At 40.3% G+C, this 26,413-nt stretch overlaps 1 protein-coding gene across 1 annotated transcript in view; it reads right to left on the reverse strand.

The window, feature by feature from the left end:
* Positions 1-26,413, reverse strand: part of Ccdc175 (coiled-coil domain containing 175) — an 82,243-nt gene that overhangs the window by 14,577 nt on the left and 41,253 nt on the right. Inside the window, 7 exon segments of the mRNA NM_001164400.1 lie at positions 838-976; positions 8,221-8,352; positions 9,003-9,138; positions 10,210-10,281; positions 15,130-15,240; positions 17,459-17,595; positions 21,743-21,824. Of these exon segments, the coding sequence (NP_001157872.1) occupies positions 838-976; positions 8,221-8,352; positions 9,003-9,138; positions 10,210-10,281; positions 15,130-15,240; positions 17,459-17,595; positions 21,743-21,824 (809 nt within the window).

A 26,413-nucleotide genomic window follows, 5' to 3' on the forward strand; every position in this document is an offset into this window, starting at 1 on the left:
CCCTACCTACATACAGGTTTTTCTCCCCTTTAATCTCCTCATAAAGTTGTGTTGTTCTTCTTTGACAAATTTTTACTCTTCAGACCATCCCAACAGTGCAAGGATTAGTTGCTAGTGAGTCCATTGGCACAACATTTTACACCAAGATTTACAACGCAATTGTGAAATGTGTTCTATTACTTCCCAGCTACTGTAGCGGAAGGTGTTATCTGCTGTCAGCATCGGTTATAAGGTTTGAATTGTTAGTTTTCCTCAGTAGAAGAAATCAAATGGTCTCCCTCTAGGCGGCACAAAGCAGTGTGGAGAAGAAAATCTTTTTAAAAGTACTTTTTAACGTTTCATTTTGTATATGTTCACATTTTGTTGTTTTTTTTACTCTGGGCCCTGGCCTTCTGAGTCCCACAGTCAGTCCTTTCATCATACGGAGGCATCTTTAAGTGGTGTCTGCTCAAAGGCCTGTGCAGAGTTCCCGGGCAATGGCCCTCCACTTCCTGAATGAAGGCAAAAGTCAAACATTCTGGACCTTAGGTACAGGGCTAGGTGACTGCGAATTATTTATTGTGTAGGATCTTTTTTTTTATTTGAAATTATAGCACAGTTACATGTGCACATGTTGTGCTGTGTGATGGGATGCAAAAGATACATATTTACATACATGGTTCATGCCTTCTGAACGCTCCTATCTCTGATAAGCCTTCTTTATCTCGGCCTTAGGGATGGGTTAGTGGGTTGGGGGACAGGCCTATGTACTTTAGGGGAAGAAAGGAGGTGGGAGGAGGGAAAGAGAAGGGAAGAAAAGGAAGGGGAGGAGGGAGAGGGAAACGTCTGAAGTATCACCTGAAATGTCATTCTGTAGGGACTTGAGTGTCCTGCTTTTTTCTTGGAAGTCGTCTTCTGCTATCTGAAGCCGTGGGAGGGTTTCAACTAGCTGCTCCTCTTTTACTTTGTTAATCTGTGCTTCCTTTATGATTAGATCCTTCAAAGAAAGTAACGCTGAGTGAGGAAAATGAGTGAATAAAGGGGACATTCTCCAAAGAGGGGGGGCGGAGAGCTCTGTCTTCCATTGGAGCAGCCTAGAGAGGGACCTGGCACACATCCTGTATTTAATAAGTAAGTGCTACCTCATTCACTCAGCCTGGGAATCTGTCATTCAATCTACAAAGAGGTTGTCAGTTCTGAATTCTGCTGCTGGGTTTCCATTCCTACTATGTATGCAGCCAAAACACGCTTGAGGAAAGATGCCTTTGGCTTACCTTGTTCCACGAAAGGGGGCCGTGAAATACAACATGATCTTCCAAGAAATGCGGACACGAAGAAGCAGCCAGATATAACAGGAGAGACAGACAAAGGGACTTGGGGGAAAGCATGAAGATACGTTTACTTCCTTGTGCTGGTCGGTGTTTGTCAGTTTCACACAGACTGGGTCATTTGGGAAGATGGAACCATAACTGAAAACATGCCTCAACCTGATTGGCCCGTGAGCACACCTGTGGGGCGTTTCCTTGGTGATTGATTGATGGGTGGGAGGTGTCATCCCTGGGCAGGTGCTACTGCTTTATATACGAAAGCAGGCTGAACAAGCAAGCCACGGGGAGCAAGTCAGTGAGCAGTGTTTCTCTACAGCCTCTGCATCAGTTCCTGAATCCAGGTTCTTGTATTGTGTTCCTGCCTTGGCCCCCTTCAATGGACTATATACGCCCTGGGATGTACAAGCTAAACAAACCCTTTCCTGGACAGGTTGTTTATGATCAGAGTTTTATCTAAGCAATAGACACCTAACTAAAATATTCATCAAACTCGTGCTTTATTTAGTTCCAAATGGAATAATCATTTCTCTTAGAAAATTAGAGTAGATCTATAAATGGTCACTAAGGCAGAAACAGTCAGCTGATATTTAATATTTATTCTCTCTTCCTTCAAGGACATGAATTCTGGGTTACAACTGGGTACTTGGCCTCCTTCTGGCGTATGGCTTCCCTTGGATGTGTGTTTATAAATGGAAGCTGTGGGTGCTACTCCTAGCCTCTGCCCTTAACAGAAATGGCCCTTTCATGTTGTGGTTTGCCTTGGAGTTCTCTCTGAATTTGTAAAATAAAGGCAAGAGCTCGAGATTGAGCAGAGGGAGGAGTCGGGAGCGAGAGGGGAGGAGTTAGGAGAGGGGAGGAGTCAGGAGGGGGAGGAGTCAGGGGTGGAGAAAGGAAAGAAGCGAGGAGAGAGTTGTTGTGGGAGAAGGAGAAGCTGGAGACCTGGCAAATAAAAGGTGCAAGGGATGAGGGATTTGGGAGCTAGGAATAGGACAGTGTAGGGTGGATCTGCCCAATCTAGACGCTAGATTGTTTTCATATTAATTGAGTTGCGTTTTCTTTGTACTGGCCGATTCGGGTTGGAGAGGAAACTGCAACAAACTGCAACAAAATTTCATTCTTCTCCTGGCTGGAGAAGGAGGGAAGCCATTCTTTGAACTTTCATGTCAGCTCTGTGCCGAAGTGCCGAAGATCTCCTATCAGTCCTGTGCTCTTACCATGACCTGAACCAGGAATGACAAATGAAAGTCTACTTTGCTTCCATTGAAAGGACACATAAATGGACTTGGTCACTGTTCTATTGCAGTGAAGAGAAAGCATGAACGTGACAACTCTTATAAAGGAAGGCATTTCATTGGAGCTGGCTTGCGGATGCAGAGGTTCAGTCCATTATCATTAATGGTGGAAGCCTGGTGGCATGCAGGCCGACTTGGTGCTGGAGAAGGAGCTGAGAGTTCTACAGCCAGACAGGAAGCAGGAAGAGAGACACTGGGTCTGGCTTGAGCATTTGAACTTCCAAGCCCAGTGATGTAATTTCTCCGACAAGGCCACACCTACTCCAACAAGGCCACACCTCCTAATACTGCCACTCCTGGTGACCATGCATTCAAATCTGTGAGCCCTTGGGGGTCGTTCCTATTCAAACCACCACATAATCACTCCCATATCTCTTGCCCCTTCCTGGTCTTTCTTAAGGATTAACTTCCCAGTGAAGTCTATAGTTTTGTTTGTTGGGTTTTTTTTAAGGAGGTCTAATCTCATTTACTCCAGGTTACTTCAAACACATTATCTGCTATTTCAAGTTTACTTTTTATTGATTGACTGGACAATAAAATTACCCTGGAATGCACCAACCCTCCCTTGAGCACTCCTTGGTCCCAAGTAGAGGCGAAGGTCACACTTGTGAGGATGCTTGCCAGAAACACACCAAACGCTAGCCACAAGGTCTTTCATCGATGCAGAAACAGCCATTAGTGTCTTCTCTGGCTGCACTGAGCTGCAGGCCTCACTCGCCTATGTTAAAGCGATAATAAGCACACAGCTCGCGGGTCACTGAAGGAGACATGCCCTCTACTCGGGTTCTCCACTGAAGCAGACATGATATCCCCAGGCCTTAGCACTGAGCAGGGTAAGAGACTCAATTTTGTATTATCTATACTGCCTCCTCTGAAAAAGGGCAATGGGACATGCCTGAGTGCATTCATTCATGATGTCTGCATGGGGCATCGTCACTCCTTTTGTGTTTGGAGTGGCTATGGGTCCCAGGTATAGCACAAATCAGGAAAGTTGTTGCTTTGTCTGTAGGATCAGGGTGTTGGAATGGGACAGCCAATGAGGACTGAATCTTCTAGCTTTTTCTTTTTTTTCTTTTTTCTTTTTTTTTTTGGTTCTTTTTTTCGGAGCTGGGGACCGAACCCAGGGCCTTGTGCTTCCTAGGTAAGCACTCTACCACTGAGCTAAATCCCCAGCCCCGTATTCTAGCTTTTTCTTAAGCATCTCTGATTCCTGGGCCAAGTGCTTATTCAGCTCAGCAATGATAGCTCTGACTTCTCCTGAGGGTCCCCACCTTCTGAAACTGGAGCCTCAGAAGGCAAAGAATTGTCCCTGCCTGAGGGTTGAAGCTTATCCTGAGAGTCCTGGTGGGTTTTACTTTCAACTGTCCTTGTGTGTCTTTCTTAAGTGTTTGCTTTGCGAACTTCAGGTTCTAAGGGGTATAAAGTCGAGAGCCTAGATAGACTGTGACCAGCCTGCATAGCTTCAGAAGGTCAAACTTTATACTAAGCAATTTCATGGTGGCTCTGTTTCTTGGAAGAGTTTGTGGGACCCAAAGATATACAGAGCTTATGGAATACTCTGATAGGTGAATTGTGGCAGAGTTCCCAACACCATGGAAAAGCCAGCACATTATTGCCTAGAAGACACAGCACTTCCCAGGTTTTTGGAACTGTATTTCATGAACAGGACTAATATGCAAGACTGTTTGCCTTGGGAGGTATGCGTCAGAGATCTCAATGACAACAGAACATCTTGACTTTGAGTCCTGTGAGTTTGGAGAGCTCACAGCTGGAGAGAGCAATGGTCCCACAGAGGGTACTTTATGGTTCGTAGATCAGAACCTGAGATTGTTTCATTTCTACCTGGGGATCCTTGTGGCACGAGCCAGAGGCAGAAACAGATTTACAGTGTGTCTGGGGATACAGATGGTGATTGTCGTAATTATCACAACGGTATGCCGTTGCCATCAGTCCTTGTCTTTTGTGAATTAGCGTGTAGAGACAGAGATTTGATGTGGAACACAGGCTACAATTCAAGTGCAAGCACAAGGACCACTTACAATGGATTTTTAATTGTAATTAATTAATTAATTTATTTTCTTCAACACACCAATCTGTTTTATCCACAGATATCTTCTATTGCTTCCTGGTTTAACTTGCCTCCTTCCACTGAATGAAGTTACCTACTGTATTGAATGGGGTCCCTTTCCCTAGCTTTGGGATGTGGTAAGGACTGTCCCAGCATGGTGGTAAACTGTTAGTGTTGTAGTAAAGAACTGACTGACAGTTTGTGTTTAGCATGTGCGAAGCCCTGGGTTTAAGCCCCAGAATGTACACACTAGGGTGCTGACTTCTTAATACCTTCAGGTATTTTTCTGATCTGGCCTATGCGAAGCCCTGTTTCTCACTTAGGTTGTTGCAGAAGCTTCCTGGTTAATTTCCTGAATCTAACGTTGTTTTACTGAATTCTGTTCAATGGAGTGATTTGTGTGATCTTACTTAAGTAAAAGCCAGCTCGTTTTAGAATATTCCCATGGCTTCTAAGCCCAGGGAGAACAAAGGGAAAAAATTACAAGTCTGTTAATGTGTGGCGGACTCGGGGATCGTCACACAGGGAGTGAGCTACCATGGTATGAGGAGTGGTTAGCTAGAGCTCACATGGCTGGTCCCTCCAGGAGTTTCATCAGCTGTCTTGCTAATATATTCTGCTCTTTCAGGGAGCAATTCTCAGTCAGTGACTGTTCCAGGGCATAACTCAAGAGTATTTCAAACTCAAAACCATTTCAGCTCTGGAGCACTCTCTTATTGGCTAATTTATTCAGACCCCTCCCTCTACCAACACGTTGTCAAGTTGTGTAAGGGCTAAAAGGCTCAGAGATTTCACAGAAATTACTCTAATAAACCCTGGTGATCCTGATGCACTCCCAGCCTCTGCTTTCTGGAGATGACTCTACCACTCTGAGAATGCTGGGTCATTTCTTTAGCAACACCCAACACTTATTTACTCCTCAGATAGTACTATCCTGCTGTAGAACTTCCGGGTCTACATGTCCTGTGTCTGGAGACAATTGTAGACGTGGCATACATCCTTGGCCCCAGTAAAGCTGGATTGTTCTCTAAATTACTTACAGCAGTACTCAGGTAATACCGAGTTTCTAGCCTGTCCCATGTCCCTGCTTGAGTTTTCTCTGTAGTGCGAATTAATTCCCAGTGTGCTACCTGATCTTCTCAACTTTTTATGTCTGGTCTCCCCTCTCTGTGGTTTAAAAAAATTACTAACTTGATTATTTTTAATTGTGTATATGAATGTGTGTCTTTGTACAGCTATGTGTACGTGAGTGCTGTGGAGGCCAGGGGTGTTAGATCCTCTGAGCCTGGAGTACAGTCTGTCGTGAACCGCCTGAGGTGAATGCTGGGAATTGAACTCCAGTCCTCTGCAGTAGCGGTGCATTCTCTTAACCACTGAGCCATTCCTTTAGGTACCTCTCTGGAGGATTTAATGTGTTTTTCAGCATCCAGAAGAACGCCAAGCTGTTTGGGTATGCTACAACCAATGGAGGATGTCACTTGGGGTGCCCCAGTCAAATGGAGGATGCTCTCCACCCTGAGTCTTCTCTGTTTTTCAGATGTGTTTTCTTTGGCTTATCTATTACCCGAGCTCTATCTATTTCTATCTCACCGCAAGCTATTTTGTGGCCATCATTTCTGACATCTCTTCTCCAAGCTCTTGTATTTTCCCATATTGACAACCTGTCTTCGCATCTATATTAAATCACATTTTAAATTCGTAAAGAAATGTTTGGCCACATTTTTAAAAAAGTACCCCCTTTCAATTGTTTTTCTCAGGACGTTTTTGTTTGGATGATGTGTCTGCTTAATTTTCAGTCTTCATATTAGAAAGAACAGGCGAGATGGAAGGGTTCCCACAAGAGGAGGATGGGGTTGAGGGGAAGTGAGTTCAGACCACAGGGAAACTTTATACGGACATTCGAGGGCTATTTCCTTGATACTATGAGACTCTCTTTGGCATAGCCTAGCGAGACTCCTCTGTGAAGTTGGTCAGTTTCAGGAAAGCATTGAGTAGGGAGTCAGCTCGATAAGATCGTGGTCGCTTTGAGTTGTAATTGCTGTGATTGCCCCTGAGTAACGCTAGTCTTCTTTCTATGAATAGTTAGCAAGTGTTACATTGGACAAGAAGTGTCACCCATAGCTTTAGTGTTGAAAACTTAGTTCTCCTGTGGGCAGTGCTATTACTGGGGGTTGGGAGTAGGGTTAGAGAGGAGGGGGAAGGTGGAAGCAGATGGGGTCTAAGTGAAGGAGCAGGTGATGGTGAATGTGCCCTTCACTGGTGTCTCGTCCCGGTCCCCTTCCTGCCCCTCTTTCTTTTTTGCATTCTGGCCATGAGGAAGTATTTAACTTTGTTCTACACAGGCTCTGATGGCCATGTTGTTCTGTCTCATCACAAGCCTTTAACCATGGAATAAGCCATGGATTTGAACTTCTGAAATCAGGAGGGTTGGCTTTTTTTTTCTTTAATATTTCTTTCTTTTAAGTTCTCTTATGTATTCATCACAGCAAAGGAAAGCTAATCAATATACCTGTGGTAGTTTGACTGAGGAATGTCCCCCACAGTCTTGAGTATCTGAGTCCTTGGTCCCCAGTGTGCGGTGTGAATTGAGAGGTTTAGGAATGGCCTTCTGCAGTATATCACTGGGGCAGGCGTTGAGATCATGACGCCTTGCCCCACTTTCAGTTGCTTTTTATGCTTCCTGCTTGTGGCTGAGAGGTTGCCTCTCAACTCCCTGTCCCTGCTGTTATGCCTCTCACTGGCTGTCCCACCTTCAGCCAGAACGGACTCTTTCCCCTTGGGAATTGACAGCTAATTAAACTTTCCTCTTATAAGTTACCACGATCATGGTATTTTATCACAGCAATAGAAAAATAAATAATATGATATCCAACACACTATAAGTTAAAAGCAAAACAAAATGCCGGCACAGTGTGTAGAGCTTCACCAACAGTGAGAAGACAGGTATCCTGCAATTTGAATGAAAATTCCATCTGCCTTGAGAATCATAGATGTGCCTACTTCTGATCCAAGCTATGAAACGCCCTCCCCTTGATCTCAGTCTCCTCTGCTGTTTCTCCAGTGGTGGCCTCCAAGGGTAGGGAGGCAGTATGGGAGAGCGTGTGCTGTCAGTCTACAGCATCTGAAGCCTGGATGTGTTCAATGCCTGTTGTCTCTACTTTCTCTACGTCTCCTGATTTACCCTGGGTTGGCTTCTGAAAATTCTTAAGGGGTTCTGAGATCTACTCCCGGACATTCTCCCCACTTTATCGTGACAGCTCCCACTGGCTTCTTAACTCCACCCTTCCTAGAAGTGTGTATTGTCTGTTAATCGACAAAATTTGAAGTGCATGCGGGTGGGTTTTGTTTTGTTTATAACTTAGAAAAAAAATGTATCCTATTTCTGTTTTTTTTTTTCAGATAAAGAAGAAGCATGTGAAATGGACTGTGATCTTGCCTTGGCTCACACCGGAGGGTTTATTTTATGTTTACGTGATCATGGTCACACACAGTATCACTCTTCTCCCCTCATAGAATCTTCCAAAAGCATCCGCACACACAAACTGATGCTTACCTCATACTTGTTTAGTTCTTTCATTAACTTTTTTTCTTTTTTGATGTATTCTTTCTCCTCTACCTCTAGCTGCTCCTTAATTGTCTCGATTTGGTTCACAAAACGACTGATCTCCTTCTGTCTACGCTTTGTCTAGTCAGAGGGAAACGGGACCTTATGTCATCACTTGCGTCATGGTTAGTCTGACATTTCTAAATGACCTGATAAACTGAGGGATGTTTCATCAAGCACCGAGGAGGGGGACCTTTCTTCCTTCAGTCATCCACCAAATCATATCTAAAGGGACTCGTGGTTGTATCCAAAGGGTCCACATAGGAATGATAAAGGATTTGTGGGAAGCAAGGACCTGCTTCCGTACCTCAAAGACACACCCTAGAGAGCATTAGTATTTGCTGAATCTCTCTTGGACCAGCTAGATGGTTTCACAGGTAGGCACTCTTGCCCCCAAGCCTGGTGACTTGAGTTTTATTTCTGGGACCCATATGGTGGAGGGAGAAAACTAATCCCTTGAAGTTGTCCTCTGCCCTTCACCTCAGCATGTGCTTATCTTCACAGAAATAAAGAGATGTAATGAAATAAAAAAGATTTAAACATCTCTAGTTAACATACAACAAATGGATAGATCTCTAAAGAAAGAAAAATAATAGTTCATTGTAACCATCAAATTAGGAGAAAGGAAAATATCTTTTAGTAAAAATAAGGATTACTTAAATATTGAGATGGGTGGGACTCATTTCTGTGTAGGGAATTACCATAATTCCAAACACTTTGGGTTCCTTTACCTCTTTGAGCAATTGACGTCGTTTTTCTTCTGCAATCTCTATTTCGGTTATGATTTTTCTCAAGGTCAACTTTGTCTTATGTAGCCAACGTGAATGTCTTTTTCTCGAACAGAGTAGTCTCCACTGATTTACGACCCTAGAGACAGGAACATAACAGAATGACCATTAATTATATTGGCACAGCGGTTTCCCTCAAACACAGAGCAAAACTTGACCAACCACAATTTTACAGTGGCACGTGGGCTGTCATCGAAGTGCCCTGCAGATGCTAACAGTCAGAAGGCAGAGCACTGGCTGCCTCAACACTGAGTGTAAGAGCTATGCAAGTGAGACGTGCTTCTGACTCCCATCAGCATAGAGCAGAAGAGAGCCACACTGTACTGCTCTCTTCTCTCACATCAAGGATGGAAACAAGGATAGGCCTTCCCTGGCAGGCCCCAGGGAAGGTGGAGAAAAGAGAGGCATAGGCAGAAATAGTCCTGGGATTGCCCAAAGTGTTAATGAGAAAGTTCAAGGTTTTAGATTCTCAAACTTTTCTCTCTGCCACAGCTATATCTTTGGAGAATAGTAGAAATATACGATCTGAGTTTTATAAACTATAACATTAATAACAACAGTACTAATAAAATACAGCTAAGGGCCAGTGAGTGCTTTCTGGGTACGTTGATCTGCATACTTTTGGTGGATTGTCTCTGACAATCACAACAGATTTGTAAGGAGGGGACCACTCTCGTTGCCAGCTTTACAGCGGGAGCATGAGAAGGAGTAAACCGAGCCACGGTTAGGACTAGTAAGGCAGAGCGGTCCACAGGAGTCTGCTCCTCACATTACTCTTACCATAAATAGAAGTCTGGACAGACAGCAAACATCGTGGCATAATGGCAACCTTAATCTTTGGAAAACTCTGTTTTTTGTTTGTTTGTTTTTCAATGAAAAACCGAACCAACCAACCAACCAAAAATAAACAAACCCAAACAAACCAAAAAAACCCCCAAACCCAAACCCAACAACAACAATAAAACAACAACAACAACACAACAACAACAACAAAACAACAACAACAAATCCCAAACCCCCAAACAATTTAATGAACACATCTAGTTCAGAATGAATTTATATACAATTTAACTTAGGATAGTAATTCTATTGGAATTATTTGTAACATATACTACACACACACACACACACACACACACACACACTTTACCATCTCTGAAGTTCTCTTTCCAGATTTTCAGTCAGGAGTTTTATTTGTTTTCGATATACTTCCTTTGTTGCTCTGAAAACAATAGATACATGTATATTGGATTTTATATTTATAGTTTTCCAATACATAAGAAAGTCTTAATGTATTTCTTAAAATGAGTATGGCTAATTGTAAAACAACTAAGAATTTCAGTGGCCAACTTACAGAAGGGCACTTGAACTGCTCCTCCTACAAGTCTTGGGTTTAATATCCAAGAACGGAAGGAGAGAGTCTAGGAAAGCAATTTCGCACAGGTCTCTGTGAGGCTAATGGTGAACAGGGAAGAACGTGGCTGGCTAGGATGGAGATGAGGTTGTACCAAGGAAAGGGTATAATCATTTGCGAAGGGCATAGAAAGTCAGAATCCTAACATGAAATAGTCTGTAAGGCTTGCTCCCCAGGGGCCAGGAAGGGAGAAAACAACAGGACCACAGGCTATTGAGGAACTCTGCGTTCTTGATAGTTCTTACTTTGTACCACACAGAACACAAAAACACAAGACAAGTTCTTGAACTAAGGGAAGGATTTAAGTCTGGGAAGCTTTCTTGTGGACGGAAACGCAGACTTCACCAGTAGAAGCAGAAGCCTATGTTTGTTTTTGCCTTCCCATACCTGTGCTTGGTACGGAAATGAATTAAAAGCCACTTAAGTAAAAAGCTACTTTGTGTCTTTTCAAAGACAGAATACTCATAAATGAAACAGAAAGGAAAAATGTTGTTACATAAGGTTTTGAAGACCAGAAATACAAGTGAAAACAATCAAGATGCAGTTAAATGAACCAGAAACAATCATGTCTATGTTTCGTGGTCTATTTGAAATGATCCAATAGCCTATTCTAGATCTCCAAGTTTGTTCACAAGTTTACTACTTTTTAATGAATTTGTTGACTTATATAACATGTTCCACAAATGATCTGAACCAATTTAAAATAAGGTAAAGATAACGGGATATCAAAGAGCATAGCAACAGTTAAATATTTGATTCTGAGCTTCTTAATAAGCAGAGCAATAACTGATCAAAAGTTTGGGTGTGTAGTACCACACTCCTTTGTTCCCAGCACTCAGGAGGCAGAGGCAGATGATAGGTCTTTGTGAGTTCAAGGACAGCTGGTCTATAGCGTACGTTCAGGACACCCAGGGCTACATGGTGAGATACTGTCTCAAAAAAATCTATAACTAATAATAAGTTTGCACTATTCATTAGAAAAATAAAATCTGACTGAACAAAATAATTCAGTTTTCCTGATTTTTCATAGAAGTTCATAGTTTCCTTTTGAAGCTAATATAATGAAAATAGATGTATAAGTAGTTGCTTATTTATACAGAGACAATCATACAGAGAACCTACACTTCATATCTGTGCTGAATAAAATATGAAAATAATGAAAACAGATATGGCCAAGTGGTAACATTCTGAGAAATCATTGAAATGAATATGGGATTTATTTACATAGTTTAAAAATACTTATTGTTGAGTTTAAACTATGTCTAAATAAAGATAAAAAGGTCACCTGTATGAAATGTGGTTCTTTAATCTTTTCTCCAATTACACAGTATTTACTGATCACACAAAGATTCTAACGGCCAATATTTGGCCTTTTCTGTTTCCTGTTTTACAGTTTTTGAAGTTGAAATTTTTAACTTATCTTCTTCCACTTATGCAGCTATTTCTATCAGGTTAAAGGACAAGTCATTTTAAAACATATATATATATATATGTGTGTGTGTGTGTTTTAATCACCTAAAACATATATATATATATATATATATATATATATGTTTTAATAACCTCCCTTAGCTCTCTTTTCTCCCTCCTTTTAGTGATCCTTAATCCCTCCAATAGTTTCCTTAGTATTTTCATATAGTTTTTTAATGAGAAACCTCAATTCCACATGTGAAACAAAACATGTGAGTTTTTCTGACTCAGCTTTATTTGATCTATCCGACCTGCAAATGACACAGTCTTCGTATTCACCTGGTTGAAAACAGTGAATAATTCTATTGTTTGCAAATGCCACATTTTAAAAAAATCCATTCTTCCATTGATGGCTATCCATAACTTGTCTATTGGGAATATCGGTGTTCAGGGCTCTCTATCGTATGCTTCTAAGTTTCTTAGGGTATACGCCTAAGACTGCTATGCAGTGGCTCGTTAGTGACTCTTTAATAAGCGTGTTACAGCTTTCCTCTTAACTCAGCTACCTTCCCAAATAACTGAGTCTGGACTATTACATTATTTAACATGTTTTAAAGGCACAACAACTGAGCAGTATTGCTTTATTTTCATCCTCTAACCTACTCTGGTTACCCCCCAGCCGATGTTCCAGATATACTTGTATTTTGTGGTTTTCTGTCCTCCAGCTGTTTTTCTCATCATGTCTCTCGGACTCTTTTACCCATGGCTAGTCCTCCCTTCCTCTCCTATCCTTTCCTCTTGCTGGGGAGGAAGTCCTGCCCTATTCTTTCCCCTGCACAGTCATTGGATAATAAGCTTTTATTGACAAATAGATAACAAACGGGGATTCTATTATGTATTCTATCTTGGTGAGTTTAAAGTGACGTACCTAAATCAATGTCTATCATAACTTACATAAACCTAAAAACATTTTCTTAAATCCTACATAACTTAAGTTTAGTTGTGAGACTGTAACTAGCTAGTTTTCAACCCCATCAGAGACCTGAGAAAGAAAAAAAATATTAGGAAATACAGACAAGCAGCTTCCAGAACTATAGAAATGACATAGATAGCTGGCTGCCTGGACACTCCCCCGAAACTTACTCTGTGTCAGGGAGCATCGTCTTCAGCCTTCTAGTCCAGAATAACTGACAGACTTTTTTTTTTTTTTTTTTTTTTTTTTTTGGTGATGCAGAAATTATGAAGAACTTGCATCCCTTGTCCTTGCAAAGCTTGGCAGTCAACTTCCCTACATCCAGTTTGTCCAGCTTGTCCAGTATTCTGTCTTTAGTTGGAGCAAGGACATTTTCTTGCCCAATGGCTATCTTGCCACAAGGAAGCAAACTCCATAAGGAAGTTCTTTGATGCTCATCACTGAAGTGGAATGGGTGGGTGTACTGGCAGGAGCGGACCCATCTTATTGTCAAAAAAGGCTTAATAAAGTATCTTTAAATACCATATTCTGTTGATCTTTGTGGTTTTGAAGACTATCTATCTATAATATATCTGAAATTGTTTCTAGCTATTTACTTTCTGTTCAATCCAGGAAACATACTTTTGCAATTAACTAAACTAGTATCTAACATGACCATGAGTTTGATTGTCTGACTGCCAATTTGCATTTCGTAATTATTTTAAACCTTTTGCAATTATTTTAAACAACTGTCAGGGATTAACATTGCATTTTTATCTCTGTGAAGAGAGACCATGACCAAGGCAACTCTTCTTTTCTTTTTTTTTTTCTTTTTTTTTTTTTTTCGGAGCTGGGGATCGAACCCAAGGCCTTGCGCTTGCTAGGCAAGCGCTCTACCGCTGAGCTAAATCCCCAACTCCAACATTGCATTTTTAAATGAATTGCATAGGCACAACACCTTAGCATGTTGGAGCAAAATATAATCTTAAATCTATATTAATATACAAAGCTCCGTACCACTGTAACTAAATATAACCTTAGTTTGTATCAATATACAAAGATCTATACCAAGGTTGGGTCATACATAGATTTGTTTAGTTTTTTTTGTTTGTTTGTTTATCTTAAGGAACCCCCATGCTGATTTCCATAGTGGCTACACTGATGTAGCCATCAATAGTGTGTAAATGTCCTTTTCTCTACACATCCTCCCCATAATCTGTTTTCTTGATGATAGACTCTTATTGGAGTTAAATGGAGCTCTTATTTGCATTTCTTTTCTTGCTAAAGATGGTGAACAGTTTATACTGCATTAGTTGACCAGTTATGTGTCTTCTTTGGAGAAGTTTGTTTAATTCGCTTGCACATTCACTGAATGGACTATTTGTTCACTGGGTATTTATATTTTTGAGTTGTTTATGTGCGTTGGACAGTGATCCTCTATCAGACGAGCAGCTGGCAAAGGTCTCCTTCTGTTTCTGGGCTTTCTTTTGACAGCTGTTTTCTCTGCTGCCCAGGAACCTTATCACTTGATAGAATCCTGTCTGTCAGGCTCCATTGTTATGCCTGGGCTATTGCACTCCTATTCAGAAGGTTATAGTTCATGCCTGTATTTAAAATGGTTTTTCATTTTCTGGTAACAGTCTCAAAGTTTTGGGTCTTACTTAGTCTTTTCTTTCTGCTTCATTGGCCCCTATGGTGCAGGGACTGAACCTAGAGCTTGAGTGTGCAAGGCAAGTGTGTTGAGTCATGTTTCAGCCTTGCACAGATACATTTTTAAATGGAATATCATATTATAGAATAATAAAATTCAATTTTTAAATGCACACTATATATATGCATTTGAAAGTACATGTAGCAAGCTATTAATAATTATTTCTGTGAAGAGATTAGGATTACTTTTCCCATAAATTATATATCTTTAACTTTAGAAATTAAATTTAGGTATAGGCACTACTTTGTTAGGCAAAGAACGTAAATGACTTAGAATGGCCAAGATGAAGTATATTGGTGAAGAGCCCTGAGATAATGGTCAGATTCATGCTGGCTCCTGGCCCTGAATCTGTTCCCTCTCGCATCACCCAGCTTCTGTAACACCTGTCAACTCCTTCACAGATGGTGAAGATGGTCAACACCATGCACAGATGGTGACCTTTCTGAACTGTGAATCAGAAAGCCCTATTCATAAACGTACTTCCCTGTAATACTCTACGTGAATTACATGTGCAAGCATATTGTTTCAGTTTAAAGAAGCATACACAAAGAAAATTTTAAAGTGGCAAAGACCCAAAACATACACATTAAGGTCACGAAGGGTTGAAAATCCTTCTTCCATGTTTTTGATGTCGAGTTTTCTTTGTGTTAGGAAGGTTTCTTTCTGATTAAGAAGCTCCATCTGTTTCTGATGTCTAGGATGAGAAAAAGAAGTGGCAGTCATTTCACTGAAAGTTAAAATGATCATCTTAAGGTACTGGAGGTTGAACGCAGAGGCTTAGACACTATAGGCAAAATTTGAACAAAACCCTTCATTTCCCAATGCAAGAAAAATTTGCATGTATAAATTCTTTTGAAAGGAACTGGGGGCCAGAGAGTTGTCTCAGTGGTTAAGAGCACTTTTTCTTGCAGAGGACCTGGGTTTGATTCCCTGCCTCATATGGCACCTACAGCCACCCATAACTCCAGTCTCAGGGAACCAATGCCCTCTTCTGACCTTGAGTACCAGGAGGAGGCGTTCGTAAATACATGCAATCATAATATTCATGCACATAAAATAAAGTAATTAAATTAAAAAAATTTAAAGGAGTTGGGGAAGATTAGATTCTGAAATCTTTCAGCAGCTTGAGAACTGTAAATTTTATGAAAGTCCTATGTGTAAACTTTATGAAGCCACTGGAAGAATTCTAACTGCAGCAGTAACAGGACAGCATAAATCGTCACACTGCTCTGTCTGGGTTCTCTCAATGCATTCGTAACTTCCCCTAGGCTTTTCCCCCCTCTTGTCTAAGTGATTCACCTTCAAAATCACCTTAAGGTGACACAGAAAGCAAAGTCACTTGTGACATCTAAGTTACATACGTCTATGCTTGGGTTTAAGAGTCATCACGCATGCGCGTAAGGATCCAATGTTTTGATAATGTTTTGGGCACATATTGGGATGGGACACTTGGGAAGTGGGAAGTGACTTAGTATGGATGAGGTCTTAAGGGTAGGGTCTTCATGATGAGACTGCTGCCCTTCCAAGAAGAGAGAAGAAAACTCACTCTTTCCCTATGTAAGGGGAGAGGAAAGAGAAGATGAGAAGAGGTAGGGAGGGATGAGAGAGTGACAGAGAGGAATGGCTGGAGGGAGGGTGACAGGAGACAGAGAGACAGAGAACACCATCTGTAAGTCAGGAAGTGAGTCATCATTGGAACCCAAACATGCTCATGTTGGCCCTCTCATTGTAGGATCCCAGCCATTAGAGCTGAGAGATAATTTTCTGTGAAAACCAGCCAGATGATGGCATTTTGTTATGGAGATTGAGCTGAAGACAAAACAAGCAAACAAAAACCAAAAACCAAACCAAACCAAAAAACCCCAAAAGAACAACAACAACAACAGTAGCAGCAGCAACCCCCAACAATGGCAGTGAATTTTTAGTGTTATGGTCATTTGCTATCAGTTCGTGTTACTCTTCTGGGTGGCACCTATTGATCTGGGGGAGGTTTGTATACCACTTGGTAGAACAGCTGGTATTCCGTGCAATCAGATGAGACACAATGATTGCAGCAACTTCATAGCTTAAACAGTACAACAATGAACAAACTCTGCCTCATATAAATGGGCCTGGACACAGAATTTTTAATCTATGAGATGTAGCTTCGGTTGTACTAAGTGAGTTTTTTTAAAAAATATAATTTCATATTTTCACGATACCACTCTGTAATATTCATAAGGAAAGAATCATTGAGAATTGACTATCTACACAGCAATGGGTGGTGTCCCAGGCATACAGGACCAGATAAGATGGAATGCCTTTGCTGGCTCTCTGTAGTGCAATAAGGCCAAGGGTTTGATGCCCAGTTGTTATGGAAAGGCGTTCGGTCAAAGGGTTGGAGGTAGTCAAGTTGGGGCTGGAACAGCAGAAGGAGAGAAAACTAAGAGGAAAGCAAAAGCAAAGGATGAACAGAGAGAATGGAACAGTGGAGGAATATTTGGGAGGTTGAATTATCAAGGTTTCTTGACCAAATGGAGTCCAATACATAGTGAATGAGAAATGATCTCCTTGAATGCTTTCTGATGTCACTGTAGGTAACCGAACTTCTGTCTGGGAAAGTGAATGTGCACAAGTCGCCAGCTTTGACTGAGGTACATATTACAACTCAATGGAAAGTCTCACACAGGAATTACTGTTTTCCCCGAGTCTGGTTTATAAGAGTAAATAATGCATTTCAGTTGTTGTAGATAAGGAAAGCATTTCTTAGCACCATAAAGGCAGATGAGAAGTGTGATTGATTATTGGATAAAGAATATTTTGCTGTTAACTTTGTTGACAACTAAGATGAGCTTTGATGGACAGTCAACACTTGAACAGTAAATCAGGCACCCCTAACTGTGGCAATCTGATTCGCACAGACAAAGACGTACTCTTCAGCCATCTTCTGTCTCTGCAAAGACATAGCTTCCTCTTCCTTCAACGTAATCTTATACTGTTTGAGGAGCGTGTTCAGTCTATCTCGGAGATCTTTGTTCTCTTTATTAATTTTTTGTAGTTTTTCAGCCACCTAGGAAAAAGAGAGACAGAATTAAAGGAATTGGCTCAAGCTTCCTTAGAGTGAACTTGTCGTGAGCCATGTCTAGACTACTATAGACTGCTCAAAACACAGACGGTCTTGCATGAAGATTGAGTGACTCAGTTCTACAGCAAACATGCAACTATCTTTTTGGAGCTTCTTCTGGGAGTTATGAAAAATGTATAGAAAGGTTGGAAACATTGGCATAAAACCTTAGAATGATAATTCATAATGAAAGGGAATAGTATAAACCATCATTGATCACAAAGCAAGCACTTTGTGTCCTTTTCCCAGAATATACAGTGTGCTAGGGCATAAAAAATGGTCTCTCACAGAAGCACTCCCTCAAAGCTTCTCTGGTCACGTTTGTTCCATGGAATGTAAAACTGGGCCCCTGCATCCTCCAGCCCCCCACAAAGTGTGAATATGATAAATCTGTTGCTTCAACCTAAAGCAGATGGAAATATTTGAAAAATAAAAAATTTCCAGAAGGTTCTAAGAAAAATTAAAATTTTATAGACCAATGGAATTCATATGGATGAACTGATATGGAAGGTATTGTAAATACTGTAGAGATACAGAATATGGGAGGGTAAGCATAAGTTAGATACAAGAACTATGACAATATTTTATAGAAGGGATTTTGAACTTGACAAAAGATTTTTAAGCCCAATCCCCCGACAGATCCAGGAAGATGACTGTAGGACTGATTGAGGACAAACAGAACCACCTGTGCCCAGTAATGTGCTTCAGGAGGTGTGATTTCACTTTAAATGAGATAAGAAAGTTAAGTTTGGTAGGAATGGTGCGTACTTCAGAATAACCCTCTGGTTGAGTACCATGAAAGTCATTTGATGGAAACAGTCTTTTTATAATTATTGAATAGCTAACAATATAGTGATGGAGGAGTCAGCCTTGTCCTAGGAGGAAGCAACTGTACACACAGAGAGGGCTGCGACGTAAGCCTATTCTTGCCCTGAGATTTTCTTGGATACACAGAGGACAAGGCCAATGCAGAGAGAAAATCCAGTGTCAGGTCTGGTGAGTCCCTCCTCATTGTAGGCTGAGATGCCAAAAGGTTCTTCCTGGGAAACTTAAGGTAGATTAAGGTGACTTAAACTAGTAACACCTCACGTGTCTGGCAGAAAGTTAAGGATGACTCTCTTCAGAGGAAAACACCATCCTCTTGGGTATCAAACATTTTAAATGCACAGTAGCCAGCATACAGTTTCCCACCAAGAAAAGAGGGAGAGTGGACAGGCCACAGAAATGGTAGGATGGGATAGCAGGTTTGAAAAGGTATCAAACACTTACCAACTAAGAAATACAATAATCCAAAGTAAAAGCACAAATACGGCTGTTCTCTTTAGAGTGCTGTGGTGGGACGAGAAGAGCAGGGAACACAGGACAGCAATCAAGATAGAAATCACCTACCAAACCACTGAACTGAGAGCGGGACCCCCGTTGAAGGAATCAGAGAAAGGACTGGAAGAGTTTGATGGGGCTCGAGACACCATATGAACAACAATGCCAACCAACCAGAGCTTCCAGGACTAAGCCACTACCCAAAGACTATACATGGACTGACCCTGGACTCTGACCCCATAGGTAGCAATGAATAGCCTAGTAAGAGCACCAGTGGAAGGGGAAGCCCTTGGTCCTGCCAAGGCTGAAACCCCAGTGAACGTGATTGTTGCAGGGAGGGCGGTAGTGGGGGGAGGATGGAGAAGGGCAGGGGGAGGGGTTAGGGGGATGTTGGTCCGGAAACCGGGAAAGGGAATAACAATCGAAATGTAAATAAGAAATACTCAAGGTAATAAGGGAAAAAAAAAAAAAGAAATCACCTATCTCTCCCTAATGTTTCCCATTTTGGGCTTTAAAACTGAATCTGCAAATTCAGTTGAGATCCTTCCATGTTGATAGAATTGGGTCTCTGCACGCAATAATAAACGCTCTGCTTTTGTGTACTATCAGCGTCTGGGGCACCATTCTTCAGCCATCTACAGGCTCTAACAATACAAAGGAAATATAAACCATCTTCCCGGGCTAGAATCTTCCATACTGTAGGGATAGGAAATCCCTCCAAAGGCCATTCATAGACTTAGGAGAAACCCAGTCAAAACCCAAACAGGCTTCCTGACAGACCCCAGTAGAAATTCAAAGTGCTAGGACTAGCTACAACTGTCTTCTTTTATCTATGAAGGCTCATTTTAAACTTAACTAAAACAATATCATTATACTGTGAGGAGGGTAAGTAGTCCAAATGGGAACAGAAAGTTTATAATCTATACGTATGTTTATGATGTGATTCCTTCTTGGTTTCTGATAGCAAAAGTAATACAGTAGATGAAATGACTGGTTTTGGCTAATTGGGAAAATTATGAAACTTGACTTCGGTTTCACAACACAGATGCATATGCAAATTATATGCATATGAAATTACAGATGGTTTGTAGGCCTAGGTCAGGAAGGTCTAAGAGATAATGGCAGAGGATAGGTTTGACAAATAGGCTACAAAATGGAAAAGAACCAAAACAGAAAAGATAAACTTTTTTTTTTTTCGGAGCTGGGGACCGAACCCAGGGCCTTGCGCTTGCTAGGCAAGCGCTCTACTACTGAGCTAAATCCCCAACCCCAGAAAAGATAAACTTAAATCATTAAACTTTTCAAAATTATGTTCATCAGAATATATATAGTACATTTATGCACATTCATCTGCTGTTCTGTGTATGTGGCATTTTATAATAAACAGGTTAGGTTAGCAATGTACTACCGGGTCAAAGAAATGTTTGCTGTAGACTGTTCACAGTAGATAATGTAGGCCGCCAACCCAAGTGTGTCTCAATGGAATGACAGTGATAATGTGGCACGCAAGTACAATAAAATACTATTTTTTTACCTCTAAGCAGGAGGGAGCCTGGTTGTTGATTTAAAAAAAAAGCATGAACTTGGGTAATGTGTTAAGTAAAATAATTTAGGCATTGATGGATAAAATTTGCAAGATCACGTTTATGTGTGGATTCTAAAGAATGTTGAATGAATAGAAGCAGATAGCAGGATGTTGGTCCCCGGGTACTGATGCTAAGGGTGGACCGTGGGACTCAACTTGTGTATGTGGGGGCAGCAAAGAGGGGACACTTACCCTCCAATGCCAGTAATAAGAAACGTCTCAGTCATCCATGTGTATACATAAATGAATGGGCCTATTACATACATTGTTCTACAGTACTGAGCTTGCCATTCAATAGCATATTGCGAGCAATACTACTGGTCAGGTAACTAATGCCTTCCTGTCAACTCTAACTCAGATTCCCTACTCACTTAGTTCTGCTATCCTAATGAATGCATCATGGAGTATCCTGTGGCTAAATCTTGGTTTACATCCTGGTTATACACTTACACTATTTCTTTTAACGTAAGTTTGTAAAAATGTCTAGTTTGAATTTCCATAAGGATGAAGACTGGACATATAATTTTTAAAATAAAAATAAAAGCAAGACTTTGAAAAAACTTTAAAGCCAAAGGAATATAGATACAAACAATAAACATAAGATATCTAGGCATCCTCCTGATAATTAATCCAACTCGGGTACTTTTAAGCAACACTAATGTTAATGTAGAATAATTGCCATGCTTCACAGATACCACACGATAGCCAAAAGCCTATATTTCCCTAAGTAATTTACATGTACATTAAACATAGTTATTCCTGATATAAGCTACCAAATGAAAAATAACCAAGCCAGATCCAGTTCGGTTCACACAAGTGATCTTTGCTATTTAATACACTTAGGAATCTGGTAGGAGCTAAATCAGCAGTTCTCAACTTGTGGGCTGTGATCCCTTAGGCAATCTCTATCTCCAGAATATACTTACTTTATGATGCATAACAGTAGCAAAATTATGGTTATGAAGTATCAATAAAATAATTTTATGGTTGGGGTCTCAACAAGATGAGGAACTGTGTTACAAGATTTAATATTAAGTCCACTGAAAACTGTTTGAATTGGTTTTTGTGAATGGTCACAGTAGCCTATGAAAACTCTACTTTATAAATGTTCAACATTTATTATATACATAATACATTAACGAAAAATTTAAATCTAATGACTAGCTAAAGCCGTTTCTGTCATCCTACCTGCTGTATTTGAGATATGAACCCACTCTTCTTCTCAGAAGATACACTATCGATCTGTTGCTTGTGAGTCAGAAAAAACAACCTTATGAATACAAGAAACAAAACACATGGGTGTTAGAACATGTTTTTTCCACACCATAAATTCCTTGGCCCCATCACTATACAACCTATTTTTGTATTTATTATAATGTAATCCTTTATTCTTTAAAATTAATATGCCATTTGTTTATTCGTATATTTGTGAAGAAATTATTGAGCACTTGCACTGTGCAAAATTTGTTCTCGGTACAAGGGACACAAAATATATCAAATCCTAACTTATGGGGATGAAATATAGTGAGTATTCAGAAGAAAAGTGAAATATAAAAATTAAACTGCACTTCAGATAGTGTTACATATTCCAAAGAGTGCAAACTAGGGTAAAGACATTGAGATTCTGAGAACAAGAACGCTACAGCTGACACGTGCTTTAGGGTGATCTCTTTGGGGTTGACCTGTGAAAGACATGTATGCTGTAAAGGAGCTAGCTACATACAGATTTAAAAGAACTCAGGAAAGATAAGATCCAGAGCCTTGCATTGTCGTGATAGAAAGATGGTCTGACTGGAGTGGGAGATGGTGACTAGGTCACATAGGGTCTTAAGGGTCAGGAAGGAGCTCATGTTTGATTCTGAAGGGAACTGGGAAATCTTTAGATCACAGGGACATCATAAATTAATTAATGCTTTGTAAAGTGAATTCTGATGTCTGTAGAGAAAGAGAGGGAGAGAGGGAGAGAGAAGGAGGGAGGGGAGGAAGGAGGAGGGAGGGAGGGAGAGGAGGAGGGAGGGAGAGAGAAGGAGGAAGGCAGGAGGGAGGGAGGGTGAGAGGGAGGGAAGGAGGGAGCTGTAGTCTAGACTAAACAGGCAGTGGTGATGGTGATAAGTAGGCATATATAATGTATTCAGGTGTGATGGTTTGAATAGGAATGGCCCCCATAAGCTCATATGTTTGAATACTTGATCATTTGAAAATGGTATTACTTGATAAGGGTTAGGAGATATGGCCTTGGTGAAGGAAGGGGTGGGCTTTAGGGTTTCAAACGAGTAAGCCAGGCCTAGTGTTTCACTTTTCCTGATACCTACAGATCCAGATGTAGAACTCTCAAGTTACTTCTCCAGTACCATGCCTGCCTGCCTGCTGCCATGTTCTCTGCTTTGATGACAATGGGCTAAACCACTTTGAACTTTAAGCCACCCCCAAATAAATGTTTTCCTTTCTAAGAAGTCATATAGTCATGGTATCTCTTCATAGCAATAGAGATGCTAACTAAAACAGAGTATGGAAATACTTTTCATGTGTTTACAGATGATGCTGATTTGGCATTCTATCCTGGAGGAAGCACTCCTAAGCTCTACAAAACAAGTATTACTCTAATACCCAAAGCAGATAAATACACAACAAAAAGAAAACCACGGCCCAATATCCCTGCTGCACACAGGCTCAAAAATACTCAAATACTCAACAAAATACTTGTAAACAGAATGTAGACATATACTAAAAGGATTATCTACTATGACCAAATTGGCATTTCCCCTGAAATACAGGGATGGTTCAACATATGAGAATCAATACACTTATTAAACCACATAAATGAACTTAGAAAAGAAATCACATGATAATTTCAATAAATCCAGAAAAAGTCTTTCAAAAAATCCAACAGATTTCATGATAAAGATCCTAGAAAATGTAGGGCTAGAGTGAAGATACCTCGATATAATAAGAGCTATATACAAGAAAGCCACAGCCAATATCATCTTACATGAAGAAAAGCTCAAAGCAATGCCACTTTAGTCAGGACATGAATATTCACTGTCCTCATTCTTTTTCAATATTGTACTGGAAGGAATAACTGGAGAAAAAAGCAAGAGAAGGAAAGGGATACAGATAGGAAAGAAGTCAAACTATCTCTTGTAACCAAACATTTTTCTTCTTAGCCCCAAGCTCTCAGAATAACGACTCCTGTGACTTAAAGATCTCTACAATTGCCTATACCAAAGCTTTGCATGGTCTCTAATGGTTAATAACTTAATATCACATTTATTTTAATCTAAGCTCTGCTCATGTACCTCTGTCTCCATTAGTGTTCCTACAGTGAATCTCTGACTTAGTTAGGGTTTTACTGCTGTAAACAGACACCATGACCAAACAAGTCTTGTACAGCATAACATTTAATTGGGGCTGGCTTACAGGTTCAGAGGTTCAGTCCATTATCATCAAGGTAGAAACATGGCAGCATCCAGGCACAGGAGGAACCGAGAGTTCTACATCTTCATCTGAAGGCTGCTAGAAGACTGACTTCCAGGCAGCTAGGATGAGGGTCTTAAGCCCACATCCATAGTGACACACCTATTCCAACAAGGTCACACCTCCTAATAGTGCCACACCCTGGGCCAATCATACATAAAACATCACAGGCATCATTCATAATCTCTCGGGGCTCACTATTTTCACGAATTATCTTCTCATACTGCCAAATGTCCCACCTTTTCATCCTGCTTCAGCTGATTGGTCAAAGGCCTTTTTATTGATAGGTGAATGCTTTTATACAGTGTATAAGAGATTATCTCTACATTTCTCCCCTTTAGTTCAATAAACAGCTCTTTCATTTATAAATAATATATAATAATAATTATAAAAACTATCATGTAAGATTCATATCCACAATGTCCAGTCCATGTGTATTTGGCAATTCTGGAGAAAGTACTTTCTATCTATCCTATCTCAGTGAGTTCAGAGTTTTGAACCTACAGCATTTTTTTATCTTAATTTGTATTACCATCCTAAACACTTCTTCTTAGACCTAAAAACCTTTTCTTAAATCCTAAACAATTTAAACTTAATGTGAGACTCTAGTTATCTAGGCTTCAACCACACCAGAGACTTGAGAAGGAATAAATATTACTTGTGTATGTAGCAAGTGCGGGCAAGAAGTTTCTACAACTATAGAAGTGACAGAGACAGTCGACTGTCTGGCCAGTACCCCAAAATTTCTCTGTATCACAAGACTATCCATCTTTGTCTTTGGCCTTCTGGCCCAGAATATTTGACAGGCATTTCTGTGAAGCAGGAAATATGAAGGACTACTTCTCTTGTCTTGGCAAAGCTCAGCAGTCAACTTCCCTGCAACCCATTTGTCCAGTTTGGACAGAATCCTGTCCACAGTTAAAGCAAAGGCAGTAGCAGCTTGCCACACTTGAAGAGAACTTCATAAGGAGATTTTTTGATGCTCATCATCTTCTTTGAAGTAAAATGGTGGTGCTGACAGGACCATCTCATTGTCAAAACAGGCTTAAATTAAAGAAACATCTTTAAATGCCACATTCTGTGGATCTCTGAGGGTTTTTAAGACTATCTATCTATCTATCTATCTATCTATCTATCTATCTATCTATCTATCTATCTATGTCATATATCTGAATGGGCAAACAATCCTTCTTTTCTAACTATTTATTATATATTCAACTTTGGAATCATACTCCTATAATAAACTAGACCAGCATCTAACACAGCCAGGAGTTTGATTGACCAACTGTTGACTTCCATTAATTAATTACCCTAAACAGTTTGTAGTAGCAGCTTTCAAAAGGACTGGAACTTCATATTGTAATTTTAAGAATTGCCTAGGTGCAATACCTCAAACAAAGGTTGAAAAAATATACAGAGTATGTTGTAGCAAATCATAACTTCAATTTTGCATTAATGTACAAATATTAATATACCACTGTAACAAAATATAACCTTAATTTTGTATCAATATACAAAGACCTATACCAATGTAAGATTTTTGGCTTGCTGTATCTCTATAGTTTAAGAGTAGATTCAATAATCTACCCTTTATTCCTATTATTCCTGTATCCCCCTGAAGTTTTGACTGGAATGGTCGGTAAGGTTGGACCAATTGCAATTGGCAGCCATCTTGGAAGTTGTCCTGGAATCAGGTTTTGATGGCACAGCAATTTAGGCAGTCTGAGATAGGATCAGGCAGGATGCTGGAATAAAAGTGTCTCAGCACCTTGTCAGGTTTACTTGTCTGATTGTTTTTGTCTGCAAGCATATAAGCTTTTAGAAGTAATATACATTTTTGTAATAACATGCATAGAATGAGCAGTGTGCAGAATTCAGTTAAAGATGATTTTCTGCTCTTTAGATGCACAGATGAAAGAATGTGCCTTTCTTTATAAGTTAGTTTTGAACGCATAACCAAATTGTAATACAAAATTTTATCTATGCCATTTGAAAGGATGGCATGGTAAGTTTTGGGATTTCTGTGGCCAACAAGATTTATTCTCGATGTTTAGCTGAGGTTCTGGCTGGAGATGTTTTCATTTCTCAGTCTGAGAGCTGCTCCCATGAAGAGGGAGCAGTGATACAAGCTTCGTTGGTCTTTCTGATTTTTTTCATGTCTGTGGTGAGGATCTTCAGGATGTTCTTCATATGTAATTTTTATGAATTTGGAGGGAATCCATAGCTTTTCTTTTGCTATTGAAACAAGAGCATATTCTTTTCCCCAACACAACCCATTTCTTGTCTTCCGTTCTGAAGTTAGGACATATTTATGTTGATCTGACTTAGTTGTCCTTTCCATAATCCAGTATATTTTATCCGTTATAGTATCTGTCTTATTGACAT

Source organism: Rattus norvegicus, chromosome 6, assembly GCF_021556685.1.
Source record: "Rattus norvegicus strain SHRSP/BbbUtx chromosome 6, alternate assembly SHRSP_T2T, whole genome shotgun sequence".
Lineage (NCBI taxonomy): Eukaryota > Metazoa > Chordata > Mammalia > Rodentia > Muridae > Rattus > Rattus norvegicus.